Source organism: Rhopilema esculentum, chromosome 5, assembly GCF_057945365.1.
Source record: "Rhopilema esculentum isolate cy_ngs chromosome 5, ASM5794536v1, whole genome shotgun sequence".
In the NCBI taxonomy this organism is placed as follows: domain Eukaryota; kingdom Metazoa; phylum Cnidaria; class Scyphozoa; order Rhizostomeae; family Rhizostomatidae; genus Rhopilema; species Rhopilema esculentum.
In genome coordinates this window covers 4,649,468-4,670,173 of record NC_142819.1, presented here as the reverse complement: position 1 = coordinate 4,670,173, position 20,706 = coordinate 4,649,468, and the positions used below count along the sequence as shown (strand labels likewise).

Genomic DNA, 20,706 nt, shown 5'->3' with positions numbered 1-20,706 from the left:
ATAGCTAGCGACGGTCCTCGCCTACAATTACAGTGGTATTCTGCTGTTACATATTCTGTTAGGAACCAAAAGAGAAGTCTGTAATAGCGGGAGCTCTTTATACTGTGGGTACGGTATTCAGTTCGTAATAGCGAAAGGTTTGTATTAAGAGACTTCTTTTGAGCAGAATTTCACTGTGCAACCTCCGCATCCTGCCCCATAAAGAGACCGAGTGCTAGAGTTATTACGCCATGAAGTCTATTTTAAAGGATTCTTGGGCCGCGTAATCTCCAAGAACTCAATTTGCTTGAGTTATGGTGCCCAGTGGCCATGGGTTTCCTTGAGGAATCATGTTGCCGATAAGAAAAAATGTTCGATGTTTTTGAATGTGCGGTTCTTGTAGAAAAACTCTGACTGATGAACCAAGCAGTGAAAAAAATTAAAAATCTTTTAAAGAGTATCATCAACGAACAAAGGACGTTATTTTTTGGTTACACATCTAAAAAATAAATCGTAGGCTATGTAGTTATAAAGAAAATGGAAGAAGTGTTAAAGACAGACGTCGCTAATTCCTTTGTTTGTTTCTATTCATGTTCATAGCTTAACATGTGCTAGAACGCTTATTGAGTTTTAAAATTTTGAACAGTTTCTTTATTTACCTTGCAATGTAAGCAGCTTTTTTTTATTTTAGAACCTTGCCATGCATGAGAACCTTGCCATGCATGAGAACCTTGCCATGCATGTGGATGGTATTACTCTGATAAATTTGCAGAATGACAAAAGAGAAAATTCTGATGCCAAAACAAAAATGGAATGAAGTTGTTTCCAGCATCAACTAGGTTTGGCGTTGTTTAGTTTCTAAACTTTTTTCATTTGCTGAACTAATTCGTAACGATTGTTGAATCTGAACTCGCTTAGCAAAATCCAGGTCATGAAATGCAGGGACTGAAGTAGTTTTAGGCCCCTCCCCAATGATTTCCAAATTATACTTAAAACCATACAAAAATTGCCTTGTTCTTTGTTTTCAACATGTTTTGCCCCCCAAAACCTTTTAGCCCCAAAAAGTAAACTTTTTAACCCCCTCAGTCTGTAATATGCTTCATTCGAATTTATATGGCTCTGGTAACAAGGGTACTAATATCTCGAATTTGCTCACTCGCACGCGTCTGTATCTTAGCAGAGTCCACTGCAGTGTTCATTTTTCCATAGTTAATGAGCCAAAACTTTGAAAATCTTCTTTAAACAGTAAGAACTGGTTGGGCATGGGTGTAGTTGCTGATTCTTCTAAACAGCCATCGTCACGATCAAAGGCCTTATGAACCTTACATCAAAATAGCTACTTGGATCGTTAGTTGAGGTGGTGAACAAACTCACCTTGAAATATCGTGTAATTGCATCATGACCTTTCTGAGTTTACAGGACATTCAAGCCTCAATGCTTAGAATTTAGAATGACTGTGGACTTCCTATTGTAATAGTTTTCGATCTGCGAGTATTGCTTCAAATTAATCATTTAGCTAGCATAACCGATTTTTCGTGTTGTTACTTGCATAAAGTTTAGAACTTCGTTATAGATAAATGTTTTATTATTTCTAAATATGTGTTTCTTAGTGTTTATCAATCTTTCGAAAGCAGAAGGTTGATTCGAAACAAAACTTGATTGGGCAAACATTGAACACCCTACAGTAAAGTATTATCGGAGCAAAATGTTCATTTGCAGAGATCCAAATAAGCTGAAGGGAGAATGTTTCGTACATTTCATTAAACTATATTTCAAGGTTCAGCATGCCATTCTGTTTATCAAGAAAGCTTTATAAACAAACGAAGCCAGCAATTACCTCTTTGCCGCTGCCCTGCTTTGCGTTCATTTTACCACGAAATTTAATATTGTAATTTATTCTTTGTGAAAATATTTCTTATACTTCTATAAGTAATACAATACGTCTTTTTGCTTCTTTGTACTTCTATGAATCTTTTTGCAACCCAACCATTTTTCCATGGAAGAAGCCTAACCACGTTGATATAGGTCAACCATTGAAAAGGAATCGTTTTTGCTTGAAAATAGTTTAAAATCGGTTTATCTAGCCTTTGAAAACACTAACGATGTCAGGTTTTTTATAAAATAACTTTCCTCTACTGCAAAAGCTGAACGTTATTAATAGTTTAATTACAGAAGTATTATTTTGTTTTGCAGCACAGTTTTCTGCGACTCTTACAATGAATCCTCGAATCGCCCCGCGCCGTTACCAAAAACCTCTTCGATTTAGCTCTCTTCCTGGAAATGAAAACTGTTGATAAGCCCCTACCCTTGAATGAACACTATGCTCTAACGTGCCAATTTTTGCTGCGAAGGATTTTAGTCCACTGTTAATCACTTATTCAATGGAAACGGAAAACAACGAAGCATTTTAACACTGATTTCATGCTCAATGTCAATTTGCAGGATGTGTTGTTTCTCGAAGTGAGCTTGGAAACATTTAATAAGTCTTTTAAACGTGATATTTCTCATATAACTTTTACATGCTTCGTTTAAGCCCCCCTCAAATTAACCCACGTAGGAAAACTTTTGAAATCAGTGGAAGTTCCAAAGGGGGAAAATTAGAGGTTCTTCTGTTTACGAGGAGGTGTTCGGGTTTTGAATTTTCCGTTAACGCGATTTTTCTCATATTTTGGCTCGCTTTTTCGGTTTTTGCCTAATAAACGCTATTGCGCTGAGAAGCGATGTGACGTCATTAGCTAACATAAACTACAACAGCAACAGTTGATTTGGCGAAACATGTCTAGACATCGTGATTTTGATGAACAATGAAGATTATACGAACGAAGTTCACGCGGTGTTACGGAAATAGGAAATATCGCACGGTTCCTCGATATTACGAAAATTTGGAATAAATCTACGGTTTCTGGAACCCTCCAAACGCCCACCTCATATATATGAGCAGTCTATATGTAATGGCTTCGACTTGCAAACAGTTTTGTTTGTAACATGTTGGCGTTCATTTATTGCTGAAAGCGGCCCTCAAATACGTAAGCAAATCATCCATCCGGTATCAATTCAACAACCCATTCCTTATCATCAGCTGCAAGCGCTGAATTCCATTCCATAAACCTGCAACGACGCACCTTGCTCTCTTCTTATTCACTGAATGCTGAATGAGATCAATCAAGAAACCTGTCACATAGAATGAACCATTTTGTTATCAACCAATCAGCGCCTTATTTGCTGACCCAAGGGCTTCATCCGCACATAGGCCTCTCTTTGGGTAGTATCAGGCATGTTTGAGCTCCTAATCTAAAACAAGAGGGTGTGTTTTTTTTCTGTCTGCTGCAACTACAGCTTGAAATGGTATGTTTTGTTGTGGATACACGTATAAATATGCCGTGAGTATGCTGTGATGTATATGTACTGGATATTGCTATGGATTCTTCAGGTTAAAGAACGCAACGTTGTATTTTCTATAAGAATGCTCAAGCTTCACAGTGGACTGTCTTATATTACATGAGCGGAATTGTTTTAGTACGAAATAATAAGGACAAATGTAACTACATTGAGAACAAGTTTCTTTGAAAAGAACGCCTTGTTCTGCATACTTCAAACAGGCTGAAGAGTGCATTAAGGAATATTGTACAGCAAGTAGTTTTGCTTGAGGAAAGAGTTACTACCTTCTGTAGGACAGAATGCAAAAAGTTCGCCGAGTCCGCTTCGATGATCTAGATGCGGCTATTACCGCAGAGCGGCTTACGTCAGAGATTCGCAACTGCTACGAGACGGTTGACAAAGGCCGAAAGCTACTAGGAAGACTGTACGAAAAGCTTGAACAACCAAGTTTCGAAGGGAGGACATTAGACGGATATCAAAGAGATTACCAGTTGTTTATTGAATTAGATAACTTACGGGATGTGTTGCTGCAGATTGCAGAGAAACGCAAGCTGTATATAGAACAGCTGGCCAAGGCTGAGGATATTGTTTGGCATGACAGACATGAGATTGAAGATTTTTTACGGATCTACGAATCGACTGAAAAGCGCCTCCAGCGAGAAGTTGATTTTTTCAGTAGATTCCCTCAAAAACCACAAAAGTTGGTCTTAGAGTTGCAAGAGAACAGTCGAATTCTTGGCGATCTTTTAAGTGACTTAAAAGAGCAGCTGATTGCCGAGGAGGCATTCTTACGCAATCGGAACTACAACGCAGTCACCAGTGGCAGTTTTTCCGCGAGCGCACGTGATCGTTGGTCTTATATTCAAGGGAGAAGAGGCAGCCATAATGATGATAAAAGCACAAAAGTTGATAGAGAGAAAGGGAATGGGACTACGCAGCCCGAAAGGAATGCATATGTCAGACGGTCTGAGTTTGGTGATATGCCCAGGCATGATATTCCATCAAGAGATCATGGATATGAAACTACTTCGACCAGTGTAGGATACAGTCTTTCACCAGAAAAGCGAGAGTTTCCCACTTTGCGCCAACCAAGAAATGATGCCAGAGAAAGGGGCAGTGTTGATGAATACGATACAAGTTCTCTCTCAAATAGACTTAAGCAGCTTGTCAAGCAATCTGAGAATGTGCAAAAAATGATATGTAGCTACAACCCTAAAGAAAAGGACGGCGATAATTACTCAAAGAGTATAGGTTCTGAATCCAGGCCCAATGTTTCTGATACGGCTTTCACTGAGGATGAGACAAGAAATAACGCTCGATTTGAAGACAATGAGACTAAAAAACCGTCTGGAAGAACAGTTCACTCTCCAGGTATGGGGCTAAGCAGTGGAAAGCAAAAGAGTGATGAAGACTCCAGGGGAAACATGGATATGAGCTGGGTGTTAGAAAGATGTGATGAGATTGAGCGGAAGATGCAAGAGTGTTCTCCCATAGAAGTGCGTGAAAGGTTGCTTTATAATTTGAATCAGCTAGAAGAAGCCGACAGAGACCAGAAGAAAAGTAGAGCATCCGCATATTCATATAGCGTTAAAGACAAAAGTACTTATGTTAACCACGATAAAATCCGAGAGGATCTTCTTCAGTGTTTGGACAAAATGTTCACCATGGAAAAGAGTTATGGCAGTGCAGGGGAAGAGATCAAAAATCTAAAGAAAGACTTGAAAGAAGCATTGAAAAGCAAAGACGATGTGGAATTCATGCTAAGAAATGAAATAGCGAGATTGAAGATAAAACTGGACTTAAAATCAAAAGATGTTGAATTCTACAATAGCCGGCTGTCAGAAACGAAAAGAAGCTTGTTTGAACTCAAAACAAAACAAGAGCGAGATGTGAAGGAAGCTGAAACGAAAATTGATGATGCAAACACTGAAGAGTTGAAATTGTTGAAAGAAGAATGTGAGAAGCTGAAGGAAAAAGTAGAGGTAAAGAGCAAGGAGGTGGATGAACTACGAAATGAGCTCCAGCATGCAATTGATGAGCTCCATAATGTCAAGGCTGGACCAGCTGCCTTGCCAAAGAATGCTGCTACACAAGACGCACAGGCCCGAATATTGAGTTTGGAGGCAGAAGTTACTCGTTTGCAGTCGACCAATGAAGAAAGCATAGCTGAAGAGCTTGCAGCTTTACTGAAGGTCATTGAGGCGGCAGAAACAAAACAGAAGAAGGTAGATAGTGAATTTACGTCTCTTAGTGAGAAGTACGATTTGCTCAAAAATGAAAACTCGAAACTGGAGAGGGAAAACGGGGAGCTGCATGAAAAGCTCCGTGAAAGTGAAGATGACAATGTCGAGAAAATCCAAGAACGGCTAGAAGAGTTGCAGCTGATGCTTTTAGCTAAAAACGCTGAAATTGAGTACCTGGCTAGAAATGCTTTGACTGTTACCGATGTTTCCTCAAAGGAAGACTATGGAGTTGACTTGCAAGTAAAAACAGAAGAGTGCAATGAACTTCGAAAGAGGTTAGCAGAATATGAAGAGCTGGTTACAAATAACGGAGGGGACATGACCCAACGTCTTGAAAATATGTATCAGGAGTGTCTGAACACGGTTGAGCAAGTTCGCGAAGAAAAGAGAAATCTGAAAGAGGACTTTAAAAAGCAGAGGCAACTATATGAAGACTTGTTAGCCGAGTGTCACAATGAGATGAACGAACTGAAAAAGAGACAAATCAGTCCAATCGAGGCTAAACAAGTATTTGATAAGAAGGAAGTCCTTGAAGCCTTACTCAACAGCAAGCGTTCACCTGAGCAGCTTGCAGAAATTTTAAATAAAGAGTCCTCTGGTCTTTCCTTAGTCAGAGAAAATGATAGCCTTAAAAATGAAAACGAGAAACTGCAAAGAAAGATTTTCAACTTTGATAAGGAAGCGTTTGCGTATCAAAAAGAAATCGAGAGCCTCAAGCGAAGGAATCAAGATTTGAAGGAGAAAATCGGTTTTATGAAATCTGAGAATTATCTTCTGAGTAAAATTCGAGAGGATGACGGGAACACAAAAATAAAGAGTTACAAAGAACTGCTGCAGAAGAAAGAAGACGAGTGCAGCCGGCTGCGTAGGAGTCTCGATGAAAGTGTTGGCTACGAGGAGAGAGACAAGCTACTTGGTAGGTTGAGAGAGATTCATAGGGAGTTATTACGAAACGATGATATAAAAGAAGACCTTGGCTTTGAAGAATTGGTCGAGTCTTTAGAAAAGAGAGATCGCGAAAACCGAAGGCTTAAGAGACAAAATCGATTATTGTCAGAGACACTTGGCCTCAGTAGCCCAACAAAAAGTGTATTTCTAGAGAAACTTACCTCAGAAACTGAGAGTCCTCAACTTACATCAAAATTAGAGGAAGAATTGAATGACGTAATGGAAGAAAATAAGGACTTGAAACTGCAGGTGAAAGATCTTCAGCAGAAACGGGCAGAGTCAGAAGAAACAGAGAGTCAGTTAATTAGCTGCAGAAAGACGGTTGGTGATTGCGAACGACGGATCGAGAAGCTTGCAGATGAAAACATTGGTCTTCGCGAAAGGCTAAGGCAGTCTCAGAATGAAGTAAAGGAGCTGAATACCCTGAATGGCAGCAGGAATATAGGTCAAGGGGAGGATGATCTGATAAAAGAGAATGTAGCGTTGAGAGAAAAAGTTTTGATGAAACAGATACAAATAGAGCACCTTGATAGCGAAGTTGAAAGACTCAAAACGAATTTGTCTAAAAAGGAAATGGAGGCTAGTAAGCTGAAGGGTTTGCTTGAGTCCAATTCCAAAGCAAATCGTAACACTGAGATTTTGAAAGAACAGGCAATCGAAAAAGATGAAGCAATCAAGGAACTGAAGAAAGCCCTCGCGACTGTTGAAAAGGAAAGGAAAGAGACCAACGAAGCTTATTTAAATCTAAAGATCAAAAGTGAGGAAGAAAAGAAGCATTTCAAAAAGGAGATTGATAGTATTCAGAGTGAGTTAGAGGCAGTCATGTCTAGAAAGCAAAACCCAGTTGCAGAGACGGCAAATCATGAGGCATTTGGAATGACTGACGTAGATGGTGGAATAAAAAGACATGATAGGATTAAACTGATAAGAAAGCTGCAGGCAGAAAATCACCAAATGGCCGCTCATATTCTCAGTCTTGAAGACGAAACAACAGCAATAACAAAAATAGTTGCTGATATGGAACGTGGGCATGGTCATCTCACTGGCATACTGAGAGGCCATCTTGTTTTGCAGAAAGATTCGACGGCGAAACTGCTAGAGAATTCTCTGCATCAATACACTGATGAATTCGATTCAAGTCGAAAGAAGTTTATGGCCGTGGAGGACCGTTACGATAAAGAGAGAAAGCATCTCACTCGCCGAAGCTTCGCTTGGGATCTCTTTGCAAATGCAACAGCAACAGTTGAGAACATCAGCGCTATTATTCATGAAGGTTTAATCAAAGTTGAAGACGATCTCGAGCGTGATTTTTCATCTGATGAAGATTTTGAGTCAAGGGACTATAAGTCTAGGCTGTGGATCCTGAGGCGGAGGTTGGATGATGTAGAAAAGCGCTACAGAGACTTGATGTTACGTGCGGAGGAGCTTAGCGTTCGCTTAGATGCAAAGACTGCAGAATATGATTTCACGCAGGACGAGCTAGAAGATGCTACTAGAGTATTGGAGTTGAATGAAGTGACTATGGCAAGGACACGAGAAGAGTTGCATGATGCTTTGAAGGAGAATGCTAGGTTGAAAAACATTATGAGCCAGCTAAAAGAAACCCAAGAAAGAAGCGCCATCATGGAAAGTGAGCTACTGAAGAAGGAAGCTGATCAAGTAAGCGATGCTCAAGCCGCAATGAAAAGACTTGAGTTGGAAGTGCGAACTCTGCGTGACAAACTTAAAATTGATGATTCCGAGATCAAAGATCTAAGGAGGAGGCTGCGCGATCAAGAAAAACAGGAAGTGGAACGTTTTGATCGGATGAAGGAGCGGATAAGGCAAGATGGAGAAAGAACTGATAACGAAATTAATAAACTGCAGAATGATTTAGATAATGCCAAGAAAAGATCGCAGGAAGCAAACGACAGAGTACTTCAGCTTGAAGATTTGCTCAAAAAGGCGGAAGAAAAAAACGCAAATTTAGAAAAGTATCTGCAAAAAGCAAGAGCTGATTGCCGAAGTGATGGCATTGATCACCACGGCACAATTCATATGCTACGAGATGATCTGAAGAAATTGTTCAAAGAGAACGAAAGTCTCAAGGAAGAGCTGAGCGAGAAGCAGAAAACAATTGCATCGCTCGCAAAAGATCTACGCAAGGCCAAAATAGCTGTGAAGGAGCAAATTGGTACAGAGAGAAGTCTTGATGAGAAGGTGCTTGATAGAGCTGCCAAGGATCAAATAATGGCATTAAGAAGACGTATCAAAGTTTTAGAAATAGAGAAAGAGCGTCTAATGAAAGGTGCCTCCATCAGGGAACGGGATCAAAGTTTTGATGAGAAGAGAAAGAGATCCTCTCCAATCAAAGGGTCTTCTGGAAGATTGCGGGAGGAATCATCAGCAAGTCCTTCGTTGGGTGATGACAATCTAAAAAGCAAAGACAGTAATACAGCTGGAAGCCTCAGTGAAGGTGTCTTTGGTGAAGTAGAAACAACAGAAGGTGACCTAAGTCTAGCTTCAGTGGAATCATTCAAAGATTTCAGTGAAGATGTGAAGCAGGAAATTGAGCTAAGAGATAATCTGATCCAGGAACTCGAGGCTAGGGTCAAGGAACTTAAGTTAGAGCTCGCTAAGAAATCCGGCAAAGATGATGACTCATTTGTTGACGGACGAGGTTCTGGAGTGTCCTTGCTTGTGGACGAAAAGACCATTCAACAACAGGACTTAGTTGCTTTGAAAAAGGAAAATTCTAGACTGAAAGATGAAATTCAAAAGCAGAAAAACATCCCTGACAGTTACCTGATAGTTCAGAAGGACGATATGATCAAAGGTCAGCGAACCAAACTTAATGAATTAGAAAAAGAAATCACACAGAAGGACAAACAATTGAAATTCTTACAAAAGGAGGTCGTTGATTTACAGAAGCAAACAGAAAAGGGTTGGAAGAGCAGAGAAATTGTTTTGCTAGAATCGAACAATCCTGAGGATTCTGAATGGAAGTCTCAATTTGAAAATCTAGAAAGTTTAAAAGCTGAAATCGGTTTATTGAAAGAGACTTGTGATAAGCAAAAACAAATCATAGAAAATTTGGAAGCAGAGTTGAAAGTCAGGCCAGAACAGCCAAAGGAGGATACAAGAAAGTTCCAAGAGGAGCCGGAGCTTAAACAGCATGTCGAAAGTGTAGTCGAAGGGTCCTTTGAGTTTCCTACTGAACAGGCTGATGACAAGAAGACATCTAGGAGAGGTCCACAGTTTATCAATATTGGGGAGGCGAAGCAAAGCAAAGCTAAGGATAAAACTTTATCACGAATACCAGTATCACCAAGACCTAAACAGGCAAATGTAAGTCAAGGTAAAGGTGCCAAAAGCGATGATAAGCACGTATCTGACACAACCAAAGAACAGTTGCAGAAGAAGGTACAGGAACAAGATGAAGATATAAAGACGCTCTTGCAATCAGTGGAAATATTTGAAACGGAAGTTGAAAGTTTGCAAAATCAGGTTCTTGGGCAAGATATGCTGAACGAAAAGCTCAAAAAGGCGGAGGCTGAAGTAAAGAGTTTAAAATTAAAAAATGGAAAATTGCAAGATCAAGTTAAAGAGTCAAAGGCTCATGATGTAAAATTGCGGGATCTCGAAGAGAGAGTCAAAAAGTTAAGCTCTGAAAACAAAGAAATGGAGCAGCAAATAAAGAAGGATAGAAAGAAACAAATGGAAGAGGGAGAAAGGAAAAAGTCGCAGCTTGATGCAGCAACCAAGAAAGTAACGGCATTACAAGGAAAGATTGACGATATGAAGAAGTTGCTTGAACTGAAAACTGCACAGTTTAATATTGTACAGGATGAGTTGCAGGTCACAGAGCAAGGAGATGACAAGGCTCTTCGAAAAGCTATAAAAGAATCAATTAAAAGAAAGATTTCGGCCAGCGAAGCAAAAGCTTCGTCTGATCTTCACAAAGACTTGGAATCTAGAATGCAGCGATTACAGGACGAAAACCAAAATCTGATTTCCGAATTGAAGATCAAGAATCATGAAGCAGAAAAAAGACTGACAGAAATAGAAGGCTTACAAAATAATTTGGAAGAGGCTATTTTAGAAAAGGACAACGCCAAGGAAAAGCTTGATGAGGTCAACGATCGTTTACAAAACATGGAACTTGAGAATGAAGATCTACGTACGAGGAACATTGCACTGGAAATCACTCAAGATGCTGTCAGTATGATAAACGACAAAGTGGAGAGTAATGCGGAGCTCGGAAGTAAAAAAATGAGTAGCCTCGACAATCTTGTAGTGCAATTGAAGGAAGTTTGGGGCGTCTTAAAAGGCCTATTGCAGGATTTCAGAGTAGTTAAGGAAGAAGACGTAGCGGATTCTTTGTCAACTAGAATTGGGGACAGTAATGATCTAGAACAGATTGTAGCTGAAATGGAAAAAGTCAATCATCTTCTCATCCAGCAATCAGTTGACCTTTCAACAGATCTCAAGAAGCAGGTTTCTGCTAATTCTGAGCTAGAAAAGAAAGTTGAAGAGTTTAGAAAAATAATTGAAGAGACCAACTCTAAGATTACAGATCTGGAAGATGAGGTTTCGGAGAAGGAGAAGGGTGATGAAATAGGTCATAAGTTGCTTTTAGATCAGATTACTAACTTGAAGAAGCAGGTTGAAACATGCCAAAGAGACAAAACAGAGCTGGAGATTGAAATCGATAAGAGACAGCAAATTGTTGAGCGTTTGTCTGAGCAAATAAAATTTTTGGAAAAGCAGGTGTCAATAAAAGACTCTGAGAACTCTGAAATTACGCAGCGCGCTCTTGATAGCGAGGAAGATCTTGAGCAGATGAAAAATAGGGTTGAAGAGTTGGAAGATGATTACAACAGGCTGTTGCAGTTTGGCATGAGACTAGAAGATGCTACCGAAGAAGATTCGAACAGAGAGAGAACAGAGGAAGATCAGAAACAGCTTGAATCTCTCAAAGAAAGAGTTCAACAGCTAGAGGAAGATAAGCTAGCTTTGCAAGAAAAAGTTGAAGCTTTTACTAGGAATAAAAGCACAGGAGATTCAAAAGAGCAAGACGAAGATAAAGACAAAGTGATGTTGGAAGAAACTGTTTACCGACTTGAGCTAGATAAAGCTGATATGCAGAAGAGACTAGATGAGTATTCTGAAGCTGTTGAGATGAGTGAAAGGCTAGAAGAGCAACTCAAAGACAGTGAAAAGAAGGTACAGAATCTTGAAGATGCTATGTTCAGACTTGAAATAGAAAAAGTAAACTTGCAGAAGAGCCAAGAAAAAGGTGACGATCTTAATGGTGGTGAAAATCAAGCTTTGGTTGAAAAAATTACGGAGTTAGAAGATGCAAACTTAAGAATGGAAGAGGCTATTCTAAGACTTGATTCAGAGAGAGAAGGTCTTAAAAAGCGGATTAATGAATTGACATCTGATGAAGCAAAAGGCGATATTAAAGATCTGACGTTACTTTTGATTGATAACGAAGAAAAAATTGCTGATTTGCAACAAGAGAAAAGAGACCTAATTGCGAAGCAGGAGGAACTGCAAAGAGCTATTGATGATATGCTTGCTTCTCCAAGAAGTGGTTCTGATAACGAAGGAGAAGCGACTGATGAGGAGCATGGAATATTCAACGGTGGTCCTAAGTCATGGAAGCGTCGACTCGTTGCTGCTTATAGAGACTTGAAAGAGAAGTCTGTGGAGATTGTAATGTTGAAGATGATAGTGGAAAGTAAGAATGTAGAGATAGATCTTCTTTCTAAAGAGCTTAGTGAAGAGTCATATAGTATCAACGAAAGTTTTGGGGATGACTTTTCCAGTAAAAGCGGAAGATTTGAAGTTCAGCAACAACTTAGAGGCACTGTTCGTATGCTTCAAGAAGAAGTGAAATTGAAAGGTACGGAGATAAACAATCTTCGTGAAGAAATTGCTGCACTTCAAAATACTCTGCAGCTTCAAGAGGCATCTGTTGGAGACAAAGTAGCAGTAAGGATTAATGGAAAAGACGGTAATGAAGTCGAAAATGAAAATTTGCAACTGGAGATAAAGAAGCTAAAGGAAGCCCTGGCTAGTAAGGAAGAGCAGTATGATTCGCTTTGTGATCAGCTGTTTAATGGTGATCCAATCGTTACTTCAAGCCAAAATGAAGATTTGATGACTGAGCTGGAAGACACAAAAAGTATTTTAGCTGAAAGGGAGAAAAGATACGATGATCTTGAAGCGAATTATGAATTGGTGTATAATGAATTAACAAAGATGAAAGCTGGTATGGGGGACAATGATGTCCAAGATTCACAGCTTAGTATCCACGAGAAGAAGACTGGAGAGTTGGAGAAAGCATTGTCGGATTATGAAGAAAAGTGTCGCTTGATAAGTAATGATTTTGATGAATTGGAAGATAAGTATAGAGAGGAAATGAACTACGCTTCTACTCACATTGGCCAACTGATGGTGCAAATAAGTGATCTTGAAGATCAACTAGAGGTTATGCGTCGAAAGAAGGAACAGGCCTCAAGCAATGACGATAACGATGTCTTTGCAGTGAAAGTATTAGAGAATAAACTTAAAGATTCGGAAGATGATTTGAGAAGAAAGAATGACCTGATTTCTAATTTAAAAGAAACTCTTGCCAATTTTTATGACAATGCCGAGGACCAGTCAGGTAAGGATATGTTTTTCTTTGAAATTTTCTTCTTTCTAAAATAATCTTTTTTCAATTGTTTTTCCTTGGTAAAATTTTCTTCTTTGTAAAATTACCTTCTGCTAAATATTTACCCTTGGTAGAATATTGTTCTTTGTAAAATGATCTTCTTTAAATTGTTTTATTCTTTGTACAATGTTCTTCTTTGCAAAATCTTTGCAAATCTTCTCCTTTCATAAGTGCCTCAATATTTATGCATATTGCAGAAATCAAACTTTATGTCATTGCACATTTATGCACCGCGAATTGTTTTTGTGATTTCTCATCTTGCATGTAGACAACTTTTTTCCTTTCGCAGAAGCATTGTCGAAGGAACTGAAGCGAATTGCCAAGGAAAACAGGGACCTACAAGACCAACTAGATCTTCAGAAGACAAGGTATGAAATAGAGCTCGAGAGCATGCGATCATCAATGACAGCCTTAAAAGGGGAGCATGTGACGTCATTAAAAGAAGACTTCGAGAGAGTTTGCAATGATAAAGTTGAGCTGCAGGTTAAAGTGTCGGAATTGTCAGAGAAAGTGTCAAAGCTTCAAGAAAAAATTGGAGAGCTTAAAAAAGTAAATGAGGATTTGGAGACAAAAGCAAAACGCAAGGAAGAAGATGCTGTTCTCAATTTACTTGACTTCACAGCGTGATTTGCTAAAAACTAATGATACTGTGTTGCATTTTCTTCGCCGCTTTGCAGCTTGTGCAACTAGCTTTTGTAAATTGACAATTATTTAAGCATTTCGTTTTTCTGGACATAGTTTTTAAATGTATTGTTACGCTAACTTTAACAAAGAGCTTTAAATTTAGAAAGCTTTGAAACTAAGCCATAAATTTCCTATAAAATTTCACGAAAAATTAGTTGTGCCTCAAGCTGCTTTTTTAGATTTTCAGGCACAATGGGTTTGCATGGAAGTATAGCATTTTAATATTGCCAAAATAGTCTAACACAGACACTAGTTTAATTGACTCACCCCTTGAATAGTGAAATTCAACTTGTACTTTAATTTTATTAGCATACCCTGAAAATGTTTTTTAAATTTATGAATACTTTCTTCTTTATATCAAGTTTCCAGTATTTGTTAAAGTATGGTTTTTGCAATTTTAAACGAGTTTTGGTACTTTATTCATGACTTTATTGTTTGGCTTTGGTTCTACATCGTATCCAGCATTTTTTTGAAGTGAAGTGGCATAGGCAATTTTTGAACAAGAACTTACTCAAAGTTTATAAGCAGAATAAACGTGCTGTTTGCTGCTCAGCTTAACCCTAATTACGTATTTTCTGCTTCGGTTTCTTGCGTTTTTCGAAAACATGCATAATTGGATGCTTTTCACCAGAATATTTGTTATGATATGATACACTACTTAAGAATAATTAACCTAAATGGCACTGTTTATGTTGCCTCTTCTTTTAATTTTCCTGAATCCCCGACAAGATACAGCTGATTGATGGAGTCTTTCTTTTGCAATTCTAGTAAAAATTCTGACGATTACACCTATTTCTCAAAAGCCTTAATTTGATAATGGCTTGCAGTATATATCTTAAAGGAGGGTTTTCTTTAGTTATATTTTGGCTTTATGTTTCCTTTCCCAGTTTGCCAATCTAGAAGGCAGATTTTAAACAGTATCATAATTGAAAAGTAGCTGTTTCATGGCTCGTCGCCAAGGCTTCAATTCCCACCAATTCACCCTCTTTTAAGTTAAGGAATCTGTTTTGTTGATTGCTGGCTAATAGAAATTTCCACATTTTCTAGGCGCTGTTTTGCTTTCTTGTATGTCTCTTCTCTTCAGGAAGGTAGTGAAGTTCATTTGCAGATGGAGCATTGTTTATCTTTTGAAAAGTTTCCATTTTTCTACGCAACCTTTACATGATAACAAGAGCATTACAACCTAATATTTCATGGCTACTAACAATTTTCTATTGATATTTAGAGCAGTTCAATCTAAAAATGCAATGAGAAATACGAAGTTACAAATGCAAAAAATGTCTACAGAACTACTTCAAGGAATAAAGTAGTTGTACAGCCTGGCAAGGAATTTCACACTGCCATCGCATACCCACTAAAGTACATGAGCAGAATCAAAGTAAGTGTTCATCCTCCCGGTTGCCAGTCAGCGAAGCTTTTTAAGATCTTTATTTAAGAAGATGGCATTTTCTGGGTGTCCCATTCCCATCTACTGCCATGTGCCAACTCTGGACTCTGGATCTTCATTTTCGTCTTGTTAAGTTGTGTTTTTACCCGGCCTTCTAAGTTAAATTTTAGCACACTGAGAAGCGGTGCTTGCCGAGTAATGTCTTGGCCCTTCCTCTCGATGTGATCACACCTCGTGATTACTACGCCTGGAAATACAGAGAGCTGGCGACTCTCTTCACTCAAGGGTCATGTGAGTGACTAAAACCACAGAGGCTTTAATCCGCAGTCCAAGACTCTTGCCATTGAGCCATCCTCACCCTTATAATAAACCATCTTGAATATGTTACGAAAACAAATACGAATGAATATTTTTATTACATACGCATATACCTATTCAAATAAATGACAAGAGGAAATAGTCAAAAATGTTAAATTCAGAAAGACTTCTGAAGGGCGACCATCTTCACGGTCACTTGAACTCCGTGACCGGCAATCTTTATTGACTCTGACTTGAAACATCTGTTGACTGAATAACACAACACAAACACCCTTAGAAGACAGGTAAGATTGGTAAGTAAATTTTATAATTTCTATTCGAAGAACAGTAACATTTAAGGATAATGTAAATCCAACAAGCTATAATCTTTTTTGTTAGTCTTGCAGACATTATCTGACGTCTTTTAATCGTACAATCATCTTAGCTTGCTCTAATCAAAACATAATTTTACATGAATGAAATATCTCATTCAAAAACTTTGTTTGTCAAGTGCTTGTGCTGCTTCAACAACCTAGCCAAACAAATCTTTGTTGTATGCAGTCGGTCAGTTTCTGATCTTGGCAATAAAATTCAAGCCACATGCTCAATAACTTCTATTGCAAACACAAGATCTAGAGATCAGCTGATTGTGAATAATTTCAACCTGTCGTAGGGGTCTGGCTAACCACCGCAGTTGACTATGCTTGACACAGATTTCTCATTGAATCAGCTCTCTCATACACGGTAATCATGGAAGCCAGGTTAGCGAACTTTCAATTTTTATAAGTATTATTTTCCTTATTTGCACAAAATTTCAATAAACTAATTATCAAAAGCCTTCATGCATCTGATTCAGGTAGAAGGTTCAGCAGGTAAAAAAGTACTCATTAATTTATTCATTAAATAAAAGTGTTTTCATACTGAAAGTGTTGTTAAAAACCTTGAAGATGTTTATGTGAAAGCCAATGTGAATATTAAGTTCTTATCTTCGGGAGGAAAAAAAACTAATTTCTTGTCACCAATCAAGAACTTTCAAATGTTTAAGCATTTTCTGCAAGCCGTCTTACTGCGTTGATTTCATGGCATTAGAACATTTAGATAAGTTTTAGTCTTGAGGAATATCGTGGTATCAATCTTGTATTAATTTACATTCGATGAAAATTTCAGTATGTATGAAAAAATTTCCGATGGCATGTATATTCAAAATTAAAGATTTAATTAGTATGCTAATATGAAGTGGGCTCAAAACGGCCTAACAGTGGCCTAAAAGCGGCCTAAAACGGTTAAGAGTTTCGTTGGATACTTCAAAAGTCTCTACATTGTAAATCCTTGTAGATTTGATAAATTCGCGTGCTTATTTGTATGACTTATCGCACTGCTTCAGAAATTGGTCACACACATACCCATCCCTGAATAGTTGATGCATGATGTCTTTACATGTGGGGTTTATTAAGACCTCTTTAATCAATTTAGTACATTGCGAATCAGTTGATACCTGTTTTTACTTTCAAAAGGGCGAATAAGAATGCTTTTGCCAGATTCACATTCGATGCGATTGTTTTTTAAGTAATTTGTTAGTTTTTGTTTCTTTCAAGAGAAAAATAAAGAATTTCTTTTCTACAACTATTTAACAATTTTTCAATTTTTCGTTAGGTTTGACGAGCAACTCTGCATTATGCAAAAATTGTTAGGCCTAAAAACTCTCTATATTTTGGTGGACGCGGTTCTTTGCTAAAGCAAAGACTTTCTTTTAGTGGATTTTGCCCTCTTTCCTTGTCCTCTGCTTCTTTTCAGAAATGTTATAGTAGGCTTAGCCAGGACCTCCGAGAGGGGACGGTGTGGGGGGCTATTTGCCCAAGGGCCTCGAGGTCTAGGTGGCCTCATGATTTGATGCATTTTAATTTTAAGAATTGAATGAATCCAAAAAAATGTTTTCAAAAGAATAGTAAGATTTTTTAAACGATTGGAAGAAAATGACTAAAGATATATTATGAAATTTATTTTAAACCAATCTACAGGGCGCGGCCACAAAAATTTCCAGGGGGCCTCGCCTTCAGTTTTGCCAGAGGGCCTCCAAAACCTCGCAGCAGCCTTGGGCTTATCTTATCATGGTCACTGGTATCGTTAGGAAGTTTAAACCCCTCTTTAATCGTTGTCCATCAGCGTCATGACTTCTGCAAAGTGTATTTTCACTGGTGCTAGTTTATAGCACTGACGCGATTCAATTAAATAGTTTCTTAACAAGCTCCAGTAAATGTCTTTGTGTAGCTATTTGCTAGTTATGCAAGTTCGACGTATGGAATAGTAGTCCTAGAATCTTCAACGTATGTTTTCCATCCACTACCCTTAAAACCGCACTGTTCTCCGTTAAGTTGTCTCTTCCTTTTTGTTTTATCGTGTGAAATGACTCCCGCGGTAATCCTCGGGTCTTTTATCTAAATTGCACCTGCTTCTTTGAGCTATATTTTTGGAAAACAGTCAACTGGATGTTTTTTCTCTCGCATCCCAAAGCTTGTTGACCAGTCTACTTAAAAACAATCCCCTGCCTCGATGTCATATTTCCTGTCTTGAAACTGAGGACCACCCTCTAAGGCCATTGATGACCCCCTGTCGCTATTTTTACCGAATTTCCAGCCCCATGCAACTCCAAAGCAACTGCCGTTGTACAGTTTAATTATTGATTCGACCCATCCAGCTTTTAATTATGAATTAGAAGCTAGCATCCCACAAACCTAATCTGTCTATATGTAGTTGTGCAATCAGTATATTCAGTAATTCTCTGTTTCTGAAAAAACGTTTCAACTGTACAATTGCTTTAATTACTTGATTACCAGAGTCTTAATATTTCAAAAAACCTAAAGCAAAAAAGTAAAAAAGGCTGGAACACGAAAAACCCACTTCCCCCTCCTCTGAGCTCCTACATGAAATTTTCTTCAGTTTTTAAGCCTTTGTGAAGTCAAGTCCCAAAAAGCTCAGCACGTACCTTCATGAAGGTTTTATGTAATACTTGAATTGATTTTAGATTTTGTGTTTAATCAGATCGGTATTCTTCTGCGCTGGTCTTTCGTTGCTATTAATTGTAGAAAATACGAAGTGGTTTTTTGTTTTATTCGAAGTGCCTTGTTCCGAAACTATATCTGCACCCACAATTGCCATCAATCGTTATAGAACGAAAAATATTTCAACTTTTTTGTTACTTCTGGCTGGTGAAGCAAGATTTTAACTTTTTGCTCATGGCAACATGAAACATGGTCGCCTTAATATCGATTTTAGCAATCTGAATTCAGCTCAGCCCAGTCCAACATTCAAAAGATCCCAAATTTTTCCCCAGCCTGTACTTTTATCCTGTACTTTTTCGAGAAATTTAAACTATTCCATACTTCCAATCTGAAAGCGAAGATTTTTCGCAAGACTTTTGCCAAAGAATTTATCGAAGACTATTATTGGAAATTTCAAGCAAATTTGATATTTTACAACTGCAGCCTAGTTTTGCCAATAGAAATTTTTGTCAATAAAAATGAACCTTTCATGTTGGGATTTGCCCCTTTCGTCACTACTTAATTGGCGTGCTCCCTTGTTTGGAAGTAAAAAAGGGTTTTATTTTTGAAAGAGGCTTGAAGGTCTCCATCACTTGATTGGCGTGCTCCCTTGTTTGGAAGTAAAAGAGGGTTTTATTTTTGAAAGAGGCTTGAAAGTCTCCATCACTTGTTCTGTAATATTTTGGCATTCGTGTTGCTGCTAAAACGGGAGATTTGCTTAGGTCAAGAGACTGAAGTTCACAAAAAAGATCTCCCAAGGATATAAAACAAATGTCTGTTCTATAAAACAAATTCATATGTTTTGCCCAATACCAACCAATACTAGAGTATTGGTTTTTAATAATGAGAATTCAAATAAATAATTGATTAGTGGTAACAGTGAGGTTTTTAACAGCAAGCAATTTCATAAGGGAGCTAGCTAATATCATTAATAATAATGCGCGTCCATGCAGGTCTTTGTGACACTTATCAAGAAAAAGCCATAGCAGAACCGTTTATTTATGGCTAAATATCATTGATTACCTTGTCTGTAAACTAAATACAATTGCTCAAATATCTAGTATTTTCAAGTGTGTCATTGTGACAATTTAAACATTTGGTCATTAATGGTCTGGTTTCGAATCTGCTTTTTGAATCAACATGCAGTCATGAAGATTCATTGCTTCGCCAGCTAATAACAACATATTTTCTTGGTTTTGTTTGGCTGATTTGCAAAACTCTTCCTCCAACTTTTTTCAGCGTTACGTTCCTGTAAACTTTTGATTAACAATCGCTGCACATCTTCACAGGTCTAGCAGATCTAAGGCATACTCCCGCAATTTATCCAAAGTAGATTTTTAATTCATACACCTAAACCCCATGAAAAGTGCTTGATGAAGGAATTAGGCCTATTTTGCATTCCCCTCGTTACTTTCATCATATTGTGAACACTTTTCTTCCCTTCTCATTCCAGTGAGGCTAGCATTGCCATGCTGACGTTCTAAGACAGGGGTGCCAACTGCCAGCCCGGTTAGGTGAGATCCAACTATGTGAGAGGTTGGATCTCGCTTGGGTGGAATGAAATTTTTCCATATAAACGTTGGAAGGTGGCATGAAGCTGGAAAGAGGGATGAAATTTTCATATACACGCTTAAAGTTTTGTCCAACTTTAAGGGATAGAAATTTGCACACAGGTGGGATAGAATCTGCATGTATTCGTTCGATAATTTCACCCCACCTGCCAGACGATGGGCTGAGAAGTGGGATAAGTTATCTCATATATACAGGCCCTAAAAATAACTGTTGAGGGAACTCTTCTGAATAGTCGTTGTTTTAATCAGTGATGCGTGTGATACATATCTTGGTCTCTGGCACCTTATTATTTTACTTTGTTCAGTTTTGGACAATAGTTATGCCGCTTTGCATGGACCCTCACAATACCACAATTTGGTCACGTGGCTTCGTTATCTAGCGGGTTTAGTTTTGTATTTGTAAAAGACCGATCCTTATACAGATTTACAAATTATCATATCTATATTACAGATTGCGTTTTCTATTCTGACCTGACAG

General features: G+C 38.3%; 2 protein-coding genes across 2 annotated transcripts in view; both read left to right on the top strand.

Annotated features, from left to right (window-relative positions):
• Positions 1-675: 675 nt before the first annotated feature.
• On the top strand, positions 676-14,674 carry LOC148960219 (uncharacterized). Its single transcript, XM_089108640.1, has 2 exons — positions 676-13,203; positions 13,541-14,674. The coding sequence occupies exons 1-2, from the start codon at positions 3,657-3,659 to the stop codon at positions 13,876-13,878; spliced, it is 9,885 nt and encodes a 3,294-aa protein (XP_088964766.1). The 5' UTR covers positions 676-3,656; the 3' UTR covers positions 13,879-14,674.
• A 487-nt stretch (positions 14,675-15,161) lies between these two features.
• The window catches only part of LOC135689900 (uncharacterized), a 31,692-nt gene continuing 26,147 nt past the window's right edge, over positions 15,162-20,706 (top strand). Inside the window, exons 1-2 of the mRNA XM_089108639.1 lie at positions 15,162-15,313; positions 16,293-16,380. The gene's annotated coding sequence lies outside the window, so the exon portion shown is untranslated. The remainder of the gene's footprint in view (positions 15,314-16,292; positions 16,381-20,706) is intronic.

What these genes read in the sequence shown, in the direction of transcription:
- LOC148960219 (XM_089108640.1), top strand. Translation starts at nt 3,657, where the DNA reads ATGCAAAAAGTTCGCCGAGTCCGCTTCGATGATCTAGATGCGGCTATT. An exon ending in CAATGCCGAGGACCAGTCAG is followed by an intron (nt 13,204 to 13,540) that starts GTAAGGATATGT and finishes TTCCTTTCGCAG; the next exon opens with AAGCATTGTCGAAGGAACTG.